At 26.5% G+C, this 13,062-nt stretch overlaps 1 protein-coding gene across 1 annotated transcript in view; it reads right to left on the bottom strand.

The window, feature by feature from the left end:
- Positions 1 to 13,062, bottom strand: part of LOC109609451 (metabotropic glutamate receptor-like) — a 170,970-nt gene that overhangs the window by 22,337 nt on the left and 135,571 nt on the right. The window contains exon 7 of the mRNA XM_049968623.1: positions 4,893 to 4,999. Within this exon, the coding sequence (XP_049824580.1) occupies positions 4,893 to 4,999 (107 nt within the window). The remainder of the gene's footprint in view (positions 1 to 4,892; positions 5,000 to 13,062) is intronic.

The raw sequence follows: 13,062 nt of genomic DNA, 5'->3' as shown, positions 1-13,062 counted from the left end.
ACTAGGATAAATCTCCACATTTTGTATGTAAAACATGTGTTGAATATTTACAAGTGTGGACCATAGGAAATAAGATAGTATCTAAAGTTATGCATACCACTACTTTGGAGGGAATAATGAAACTACCACTACGAATGCTATTTTTTGTGTCGTAGATATCAAAGGTAAAAAATAGGAATAATAGACATAAGTGGACATATACTAATTTAGATTAGGTCTAAAACGTGTACCTCACATTCTAAAGAAACACCCATTCCACCCTCCAGTTGTTTTCCTATGCTGTCGGAAGACGGTACAGAAACATGAACGACCGATGAGAAAAACAATGATTTTGAAGCAGAGGTACTAATATCTCAATATTTTAGTCAGCAATAACTAATTGGTCTTACATGAAATTTGAATCTTTAAAAGAAATCTCCTGTCTAAACTAATTAACTTTGTGTTGTATTTTATTAGCAGCTATAGCAACTATAAACAGAGTCTATCTTAATAGTAAATCTGATAGATGAATTCTAATGGCTACTTTGGATTCTGCACCCAAGAACAGTTGAATCGTTGCCACCAAAATAGCCCGTATAATTGATTCAGTGTAAATAAACCAGCTCACATTAAAATGTGGCACACCCACCACATTTGAAAGCATAATTATAAAACAAGTTACAAATAAAACTAAAATATATTTATTCTACTAATTTTGATGAAAGTTGCGCACGATATATTCATAAGAATGTTTTTTCTTATATGTATCAGTTCGATACTTTTTTTTATTCTTCGACGGAATATACGTCAATTATTGTTCTTTATTCTGTCTGTGTCTGACGGTGTTTTTATAATTAATTCAGTTCAAATAAAGTGACCTAGAACATATGTTCACAGGTTTTTTATATATTTATATTTATACATTTAGCATATCACAAGTACAGATTTAATTTGAAAATGAATTATTTATATTATGGTGCCACAATTGAATTATAATTTTAAATAAAACACTTCTGTTTTAATGAAACATAGACGAAATAATTTGGGGACTCAAGTTCCTGCCAGTCATAGTCAAGTGATACAAAAAATATAATATATAATATTAAATTATATTTCATACTACTCTCAGTGATAATGAAAATTTACTGCGCCTTTTCTGAAATCGATTACTTGAAATATTTAACAACATTCCAGAACAATTTCATCAAAATAAGTTTTAATAAACACTGTAATTTCCTTTATAAATTAAACATATCACCAAATACGCTGAGAAATTAAGTTGACAAAATTAAAAAAAAAACTGAATATTGAAATTCTTGCACAAATGGAACTAGGATTAAATGAATAATTAAGTCGTCGTGACATCGTCGAGCATATGTTACATCGTCTCTCAGTTTAATATGAGCAGCTCTGTGCATGTCTATGAAGAAATTCCACCCCACACTGTTACAGATCCATCCCCAAAAGCAACAGTTGCAGCCATTTGGTGTGTAGATTTCAGTATTCATTTTAAATTAATTTATTTCAAATGCCATTTGTATTAAGGCGTACAAAATTTAGTCATCTAAATGAGACTGATAGAGGGAGAATTATTGATTTAAAAGATTCAGGACCTGAGATACCACAGGATAAAAATTGACCAGCTCATTAAACCAATACCAAAACGAGTCAATTAGTGGTTGGTTCAACTCATTACTTATTAGTATGATACAGATCAATATATTCATTATTTTGGTCTCTAGTTTTAATCACTCACTACTTTCTAATAGGCCAAACTATACACCAAAAATCATTAAAATCTGACCACTGCATAGCATAGCTAAATTAATTAACGTTTAATTAAAAGCAAACAACGTAAAAACTAAAACAACCACCTAATAAATTCGAGTCCAAAAATTAAGCATTAAAATCCACGTGAGAGCGTGTAATAATGGAGGAAGTGCAACTTTGGTTTGAAATATGCAAAATTGAAATTAAATTTGAAAAGTGGGGTGTATCTCAAGAATGCTTGCTCAAACAGGTTAGATAATTAACGTCTTGTAATATTAAATCCGCGTTGTATGCTCTCAAGTGAAAATTGTATCTTGATTTGGGGCTTAATATATTAAGCTCGAGTGTCTCTATTTACTAATTTCGTTGCAACAAGACAACTTAAGGATTACGAAAACACAGTTTACTATGAATTAACCACTATAACGCTAATAATGATCCTTATGCAATTATGCGACTTCGCTGAATAATGTATGAGCGTTGTCTGGGTAATGTAGGAAATTTGATAAAGGTACGTAAATAGAGCAACGACCGAGGATATTCCCCGGCATAATTAATAACATTTTTTTAGAGGTTACGTTCAATTAGCCGGATTTGGAGAGTGTTTCCGTGTACTTTCATTCTAACTGCCACGGCTAAATGACCATTAAAAAATCCCACGTGATGCGTTCACGTCGAAGAAACGCTCACAATTAGATAAATAATACAACGCGACAAGATCGAAGGAAACAACAGTTCGGGGAAAGGAAAATCGAGAAGGATTACAAGTGTAACCGTAACGAACGTCGGATATAAATTGAAACAAAAATAAAACGGGTCGAGTGTCTGAGTTGCATCAAATCACACTTAATGTATAAATTACAAATTAATTACCCAGTAACGCTCAGGTTCAAATTCAATTAGCATTAACTTAGATTAGCCAGACATTGGGTGGAATAAAAAAAACAGAAAGAAACTACAGCCCACCAGGGAGTAATTTCGCCCAGTTTACAGGACCGTACACAAAATTGAAAGGGAAGCAAACGGTGGAATTGGCCTAAATATTCATAACACTATCTTTAGTTTTTATTATTTTTTTAAAATCGTTCTTGAATGTCATGCATTCGAAATGAAGACGCCGTTTCGGCCGCCAATATTTCCTGTATTAAATGTAAGAAATTAATATTTAATGATGACTGCATGAAAATTCATAAAATGAACTTAAAACTTAGTAGTAGTTTCTAAAGCATTCACCATTAAATATAAATTCTAAAGTGATGTAACAACACTCGCACAGATGTTCGCCATATTTTAAAATTAATATTAAACAGATATTTTCTGAAGTTTCTCTCTCATTCTAGTAATTATTTATTGTTATTCTTACATAATTATGATTTATTTACTCTTATTATTTCCTTATTTCTCATTCTACATTTAGTAAAATATGATGTTTTATGATTAATAAATACTTGATTATTGTAATATTATTTTATGTGTCGTTAAGAGATTTTAAACCAATTCGTGATCATTTAAAATTTATCCAGATTACACAGACATTTCCACATATTTTTTATCCAACATTTAGTAAAATTTCGATGTTTTACGAATAATATTTTAATATTAATTGTAATTAATTACAATGACTTAAAATTGACTTGTAATAATATTTTGTGTTTTTTGGGGAATTTAAGCCATTTTGTTGTAATTTAAAACTTTTCCAGATTACATAAATTTGGTAAAAATGTTATACTATCAATATTAAATAGCAGTTTCTTAAAATGAGCCTTTAATTTTATGTTATGTATTCTTAAGAAATTTTAAGCCGATTCGTAATACTTTAAAGTTTTTCCAGATTACACAGACATTTTCTAATATTTCTTAACCAACAGTTAGTTCAAATTCGATGTTTTACGAATAATCTTTAATTATAATGACTTAATTAATTTGTAATATTATTTTGTCTGTTCTTAAGGGATTTTAAGCCAATTTGTCATAATTTAAAATTTTTCCAGATTACACAGTCATAAATTTAATAAAAAATTAATGTTTTACAATCAATATTTAATAATAGTTCCTTAAAAGGAGCTTGTAATATTATTTTGAGTAACCTTAAGAAATTTTAAGCCGTTACGTGATAATTTAAAATTTTTCCAGATTACACAAACGTTTTCTCATATTTCTTAACCAACATTTAGTAGAAATTTGATCTTTTATGAATAATATTTAATAAAAATAACTTAAAAGCCAATTTGGCATATTTAAATTTTTTTCCAGATTACACAGTCATAAATTCGTGATAATTTACATTTTTTCCTGATTACACAGACATTTCCTCATAATTCTTACCCAACATTTAATAAAAATTTGATGTTTTAGGAATAATATTTAATTACAATGACTTAAAATCGACTTTTAATATTATTTTATATGTTTTTAAGGGAATTCAAGCCAATTTGTCATTAATTTAAACATTTTCCAGATTACATAGTCATAAATTGTATGATGTTTTACCACCAATATTGAATAATAGATACTTTAAATGAACTTGAAATATTATTTAGTGTATTCTTAAAAGATTTTAAGCCAATTTGTAATAATTTTTTAGATTACACATAAATAAACAAAAATTTATTAAAAATAAATAATAAAATAAATAAATTCATAAATTTAATGTTTTACCATTAATATTTAATAAACCTGTAATATTATTTTGTGTATCCTTAAGAGATTTTAAGCCAATTCATGATAATTTAAAATCTTTCCAGACTACACAAACATTTCCTTTTATTTTTTATCTTACAATATAAATTTTATGTTTAAGCTAGTTAGTCTTTCCTATTACACATATAGTTCTTTACTTTTCTCATACTATATTTAGTAAATACTTAATAATAATTACCTAAAATGTATTTTCAATAATTTTGTACAAAACACACTTTTTAAATCCATTTTAAAATGAAATAAGCTTGAATTGAGAATATAAAAATATATATCATCAGAACGTAATTTGGGTCAGTTTTCCAGGTCTGTACATTCAAAATTTTCTAATTGGTAAAAGTTTCAGTGAGCTTCTCGACCGTTAAAAACTGTGGGGTGTTAGCATTAAGGGCTGATGGTTACGAATTAAATTGGCGAGGATCAATTTGCACAGAAAATTCACTTACCCTGTAATGATAACCAGAAGTATTCATTAAGCGCTGGTAATTCAGAATATCGTATCGGGCCAATCCGTCGCCGCTGTGATCAAACTTAACCGGACTACCTGCTAAATCTGAAACAAAATTAATCTCGATCAATCATCCGTTAATTGTCTTTTGTGTACACATACATATTTCGGATTCCACGCTCCAATTAAACTCAGATTTAAGCGAATTTGTTTCATTGTCTCACCTACGACGTACCGATTCGTAAATACGGGGGACGGACGTTTTACCGCTACGATAACGGATACGAAAACGTTTGGTTCATCAATCATGTCGTTGTTGTCGTGTCAATAAGATTCCGGTACGGTCGACGAAACAATCAGAGGGGGTGAGAAATGCGAGAAACTGTCTGTTTAATTGGTGTCGGAAAATTTCAAATTATGGCTGATTCAGTTAAAATCTGTCAGCGATGGGAAATACTACGGTTTTGCTGCTAACTTAATTAATCATTTGTTGTTTTACTAGTTTTGGAAGTATATGTTTAATCTTGTATTTTTCAACACTTTTAATGTATTAAATATGAATTTTTAACCATTAAATCTTTCATTCATTTGTCGTTCTTTATTTTTTAATAATAATTTCATATCATTAAATCAAATTTTAAATTTATGTCTTGCGTGTCTTAGTCGTTTATTATTTAATTTAATTTCTAACACCATTAATGTGAACAGTGAAATTGTTGATGGACTCGCCAATTTATCAATTTTATTAACTGTGAATTTATTTAACAAGCTAAACTAATCTTATTTTATGTTCTTTTATGCTGTTATGAGATATTATAAATATAAATCTTTTATTCATTTGTCATTATTTATTATTTTAATAATAATTGTATAAAAGTACATTAAGTAAAGTCCTAAATTTATTTTTTTTTGTCTTTTAACCAGATATTATTTAACTTCAATTCTAAAATTTAATGTTTGTAGTGATGTTGATGGACTCGCCCTTTTAAAGAGATTTTTTGTTTTGTAATTCATTCACCAATTTCTCATAAAATTATTTGTCGTTTCACGTTTAATAATTAACAATAAACTATAAAATAAACTTTTAATATTATTTTGCATAATTTAATAAGGTATTAAATATTAATAATCTAAAAATATCGATGCTGTCTGTAAGAAATAACTCATTTATCAATTTTAATAGATTGTGAGTATATTTAACTAGTTAAACTAATCTTATTTTATGTACTTTTATGCCTTTATAAGGTATTAAGTAAGAATTTTGAACCAATAAATTCATAAACCTTTCATTCATTTCTCATTATATATTATTTTAATAATAATTGTATAAAAATACATTAAATAAAGTCTTAAATTTATTTTTTTTTGTGTCTCTTAACCAGATATTACTTAATTTCAATTCTAAAACCTTTAATGTTTGCAGTGAAGTTGATGGACTCGCCATTTTTAAGAGATTTTATGTTTTGTCATTCATTCACCAATTTCTCATAAAATTATTTGTCGTTTCACGTTTAATAACTAACAATAAACTATAAAATAAACTTTTAATATTATTTTGCATAATTTTGAAACTTTAAGGTATTAAATATTAATAATCTAAAAATATCAATGCTGTCTGTAAGAAATGACTCATTTATTAATTTTAATAGATTGTGAGTTTATTAAACTATAAAACTAAACTTTTATGCCTTTGTAAGGTATTAAGTAAGAATTGTGAACCAATAAATTCATGAATCTTTCATTCATTTGTCAATATTTATTATTTTAATAATAATTGTATAAAAATACAATTAATTAAAGTCTTAAATTTATTTTTTGCGTCTGTTAACCATGTATTATTTAATTTCAATTCTAAAGTCATAAATGCTGACAGTGAAGTTGATGGACTCATCATTTTTAAGAGATTTTATGTCTTATTATTCATTCACCAATTTCTCACAAAATTATTTGTCATATTACGATTAATACTTAAAAATAAACTATAAAATAAACTGTGAATATTATTTTGTATTATTTTTAAACATTAATAAGATATTAAATATTAATAATATAAAAATATCAGTAAAAAATGGCCCATTTATAAATCTTAACTTTTGTACTTTTATGCATTTATGAGGTAATAATATAATATATTTATAAATCTGTTATTTTGTTATTATTTATTATTCTAATAATAATTATATAAAATTTCATATATACATACAATAATTTTAAAATTTGTTTGTAAATTTTTAATCATTTATTATGTATTAAAAATTAATTAATGTTAATTCTTAATATATTTTGGATTTATACAACGACCTAAACTATTTTATGTTGAAGTTAAATTAATTAAGCTAAATTACTGATAAATGTAAATTTCTGTAACGTTGACTAATATTTGATAATAGAATCCTAAAAGAAATAACACTGACAACAAAATCTTTGCGTTAATTAATCATTACACTGACTCAATATTTTACATTTTAAGATATTCTAGTTCAATCCAAACACAGACATTTTCTAAGATTTGTCATCCTATATTTAGAAATATTATTTATTATATTTTTATCTAAAACTTGTTCTTAGCTGTGAAATTAAACGGAAAATTTTGATTTTATCTAGCTAGCTGTTTTTGAATGACAGTTAATTAAATTGATAAAAGTACAAGAGGAAAAATATAGGAACGTCGACCATCCACCCTAATCATAAATTCATCTCTGCTACAAGGAGGATAATCGTTACAACAACAAGTCTACGAGATGCGGACAGGTTTTATTAATCAATCATGCCCGTGCGGTCAATAAGATTTCGATCTTGCCTCCAGTCGGAAACAAAACAATTGGAAAACAACGAGTCCTTAAAACAAGGACAGTCGCACGTTTCATTTGGATAACAAACAGGCGAAACAATTTAATTTACAAATTAGTTCCAGTAATGGTCCTTTACTTTCGAACTTTCCAGTTACGGCTGAAACCCTAATTTAAATCTGAATTTCATGGTTTGATCTATATTCATCCGATTGTTATAAAACACTTTGGAAAATGATATTTTCATATTTCAGCAAAAACTATTCCCATTAAAACTGAACAATAATTCAGTTTTGATGCTGGAGAATTATTGCAATTAACCGCAACAGTTGCACCAAGTGTAATAATAAGAGAAACGCAATAATGATCGTTGTTTTTTTATTTTCTTTTTCAGAACAGTTTTAATATCCATATAAAATCATTGGACGATTTTATGGAAATAAATATTATGTGATGTTTAAACTGAACAGATACAAAAATATTATTCCCTTTCGAGAAATCAATTCAACAGGGTATTGTGCCAATTCAGGTTAAAAACCATTTAAAATAATAACGGAAAGCAAGAGAATCAATAAACGATGATACATATTTCAGTCGTTGTTTATTGATTACGTAACATAAATACTTAAAAATTCACCACAAAGTTGACATTAAGTTTTGTTCATGTTACGAAACTGTCTGGAAGTAATGTTGGCATGTTTCAGCTGAAATGGCCTAGTTTACGGATATTGTTAGTCATTTGTCTGCAAAAAACTACAATAATATTTATGTAAATTGCACCATATAAAGTCACATATTGGTCAGTAAAATCACTATCTTTTATTGGAACTTGTTCTATTTTTCTATTAGAAATTGAACGGAAAATAAAATTATTTTTGTCCTTTTTCCACATTTTCAACTTTGGAAAATTAAGAATCATAGAAAACCAGGCACATGCTATGAGGACTACTCAATTCTTCTGGCTAGTCCTTTTATTGCATTTTTTCACTTTTGAAAAATCCCACTTGTTATGGCCTCAGGAAAAATGGTGCACTGTCCTTTGGTGTGACGAAAGCAAATTTAATTTGTTTGGGTTGGATGGTAGAACATTTGTGAGACGGCCAATGTGGCAACGACACCAATTTAAATACCAAATTCCTACGATTAAATATAGTGAGGAAAGCATTATGGTGTGGGGATGCTTTTTCCGATCCAAAGGTGGTCCCTTGATTCAAGTCTCAGTCGCCTGATCTAAATCCTATTGAGCACCTTTGGGATATATTGAATTATAGTTAGAGTTATAGTTAATTTTTTATGAATATTAATAAAATATTCCATACTTTTTCCAGACCAAATTGATTTTATATTAAAAAAAAGGAAAATCCTGTGAATATAAGAATCGTTGTTCATTCATTTCATTAGGTTTGTTCAGATTTGCAACAAATTGAGTAAAACATTAAGTAATATTTGTAACAAGTAAATAAAAATCAATATTTTTTTCACCACCGTATGTCCCGTTCAATTCAAAAAAATAAATGTAACATTTTATTGAATTTGAACGTAATAATTATTTATTTAATACAGTATAAAACTATGATAATAAATTAATATTGTAATAACAATAAATAAAAGAGTTATAACTAAAATATTTAACATTGTAAAAAGTTGCTTTAACAATGGACACTACTGTATATTTTTTACATGTGTGTTATTTTTCTGGTCACCACCGTATATTAGACTGTAAAGCAGTAAAATAACAACAAAAAAATTTTTAGTTTTCTGCAGATAACGTATGATCTGTAAAAAATATCAAAAATTTTTTCGGAGATAATTTATAGGAAATTGAATTCTCTACAAAAAAGGTCATATAAAATTTTCCCATAGTTGATGGTTGCGTCAGAAAATGAGAAAAATGTCAAAATTTTAAATCAATTCAACTTTAATGTTAAATAACTTTTGAAAAAATGAATATATCAAAAAACTATAAGAGCGTTAAATTTTCTATAAAAATCTGTTTTGATCATTTTGAAATATTATCTCTAACGAGAGTTAAAGAATTTCAAAATCCAAGAGAACACCGTTCCCGTGTTATTTAAACGGGAACCTCTTAATATTAATATTAAGAGCTGTAACGATATAAATAAGAAAAAAAAAATTGTCTATTTTTTTTTTAAACAGTCCACTGTATATAATATTCTAATCTTGTGCTTTCAGAGAAGGTGACATTGACAAAAATCTGATTTGATTTAGTCAATTACAGCACAAAGTAAAGAAATGTACAAAAAATATGATGGCTTAAAATGTTTTCTACTACTTAAAAAATATAAATTACAATAAAAAGTACCGTTTTTACAGCCTAATATGTGACTCCATACACCACAATAGTCAAAAATCTTACTCATTTTCGATACTTCAAAAGCGTGAGCCACAAACAATTTCCATTTCTCCGTTCCAACTCAACTGCAGAAAAGTTAATTTCCACACGACCCGATTTTTCGTGCAAAACAGTTGTAATTGAATCCGTTTCGGTAATGTGCAATTGCACCAATTAAATTAACATTCGCGTAATAATGGGCACAAAGTGCGCGTCTATCTTTGAACTTTCGACCGTGTTATTTTCGGAATGCATTTTAAATACCTCGTATGATATAATTTCGCAGTCGCACGACGAAAAAGGAACGAAAAAAAAGAAGAAGAAAAAAAAAAAAAAAATACGGCATAAACGCCGTTTAATCCATGAGAAAATATAGCCGGGGATTTATTTCATTTACATTTTTAGATAAAAATCGCTGCAACCTCGAAATTATGGACCCGCGTGGCGTTTTTTTATTATTATCGGATGTGGCGTGTGCAGTGAACGGGGTTAAGGAATGGTCCCCGGATATCATCCGCCATATTTAATGCTGTACGGCTCTAACAGGAATTTGTCACATTTTAAAGTGGAGATTTAAGTCGCGACTGTACACAACAATCGTAGAGAACAATATGGGGAATATAAAAATGGTGGAGCACTTTGGAGTGATGTCGGGGATTTACAGAAAATGTATGTATACTGTTAATCAATGAATTATTGTGGATTTCTGGAATTATGTATAATATATTAGATACAATAGCGTCTTGAATTATCAGTTTAATGAGTGGGATTAAATTTTATATGATGGATGAGCTTAAAATTGAAAATTGGGAAAATATTTATTGTATACCCAATGATAAAAAACAATACATAAATTACACTTACTAAATACTACAAAATATAAATTTTAAAAAAGGAACACTACGTAATATAAAATAATTTGACATACTTTGACATAATTAATTTACTTTAATATAATTCGTAATAAATCTTTTGTTTAAAAACTAATTTTACAATGCAATATTTATATAGCAAACTATAACATAGAATGGTAAATTTTAAAATGAAAGAAAATCAATATATCAATATTTTTTTACAAGAGAAATAAAATAAAAAATAGGAATCTTACAGATGAATTAAAATTATGAATAATTAATTAAATTTGAATATTTCATAGGTCGATTTTATATTATGCTGATTTAAACAAATTTCTTGATACAATGATTATAAGAATTATTTTAAGAGGCAATCCTGATGTGTATTAAATAAGATCATTAAATATTTTATGTTCGTTTCGTAAAGTAAATATTTTTATCATTTGGGGTGTTTTTAGTGTTAGTTTTCTGGTTAACGTTCATATGTTTAATCTTTATGAGCTACTTTTATGTTGTAATTTTGATTTTGCCAGTAAATAACAATATTATTTTGAAAATGGCATACTTTCGGTTAGAGATTTATGGTTACGTTAAAAAAGCACAATGTAAAATATAAATAAATGGACAAAAGATATGAATTATAAGTGAAAATTATTTATGTATTTCAAATATTACGGACACATTTAAAAATGCATAAATGTGTAAATGTTTATAAATAATTTTACGAGCATTTATGAGCTCATTCAATATTTTATGTCGCACATAAAATATCATTTGGGATTGAGAATTAAGAGACTTAAATTTATTAACTGTTGAAAATATATAATAATAATAATAATTTCTAATAAACTGGAATAATACAAATCATAAAAAATCAAATAATAAAGTTATTATAATTACACATATATCTATTGTTTTATCTATTTTATTAAGTATTTAAATTACATGTTATTTAAAGTAAAAGCTTTGTCAGAAGAAATGTTTAATATACAGAAAACATTTAAACAATTATTTTTGACGTTTATTGTTTGTCAGTTTGAAAAATAAAATGTAGTTTTTATAAATGTTTTAAAAAAGCTTTAAAACTTAAACTTAAAAATATAACAATTATTTTTAATGCATATTTTTCAATAACTTAAAAAATGGGAAACTATTACATTAAAGATATTTAAATTAAAAAGCTTTTTTAATTAAAAATTCTAACTGATTAATATAAAAGAAAATATTCAAACTGCTTTTTTAATGTTTATTTTTTTTCTCAATTTGAAAAGCAGAATAAATAGGCTTTAAAAATCTAGTAAAAATATATTATAACACTTAATTTTAATGTTTATTAATTTATATGAGAGAAAAACTAGCAATAAAAAATAATATAAAAATATATCTATTATTTGATCGAAATTTCTATGTATTTATGTATGTTGGAAAAGCTTTAAAAATCCTGTAAAAAATACGAGAACATTTATTTTTAATATTTATATTTTATTAATTAAAAAAGAGAAAATATAATGGAGATAATAGACTAAAATAAAATATAAAACCACTTATAGTTTATTTTCATATACATACATACAATATAATAACACAAAATTAAATCGTAAAGCGAATCATCCTGAATAATCAAACTACTTAATACTCCTCGATATGAATTCATGGTACTTCAAAATTCATAATAAGCATTGCAGAATTAATTCGACTAATTTATAATGATTTTACATACATTTCAATATTGGAAAACAATTAATCTGTGTTTTTCCATTTTCTGGCCACAATTATTAACCCTCAGATGAATACGTTCCGCACAACAATTTGGCAAGGGTTCGTCTTTGATAAAAACGTTGTTTTTGAACATTCATAAATTCTTTCAAACATCTAATCCATATTTCAAATTATTAACATAACTTACGCTATAAAAATTTTTAACTGAAAAACTGTACCACAAATTCATATTTAAAGTTTCTTGTTGAGGGGTTAACATTTTGATTATTTGTTTGTAGTTCTATACATTAACCTAAAAAGCTTTTTTGGCGAAACTTTGTTAATAAATAAAATATTCAGACAGTTTGTTCTCATCATTGTTTGTTTTTCAATTTGAAAAATAGAATAAATAATAAAGAAAAATAAATTGTGTATAATATATATTTTTTATCTGTCCGAATTATAATTAAAAAC

Source organism: Aethina tumida, chromosome 1, assembly GCF_024364675.1.
Source record: "Aethina tumida isolate Nest 87 chromosome 1, icAetTumi1.1, whole genome shotgun sequence".
NCBI classification, from domain to species: Eukaryota; Metazoa; Arthropoda; class Insecta; order Coleoptera; family Nitidulidae; genus Aethina; species Aethina tumida.
Note: the sequence above shows the minus strand (reverse complement) of the source record. Positions and strands in the feature narration are given on the sequence as shown.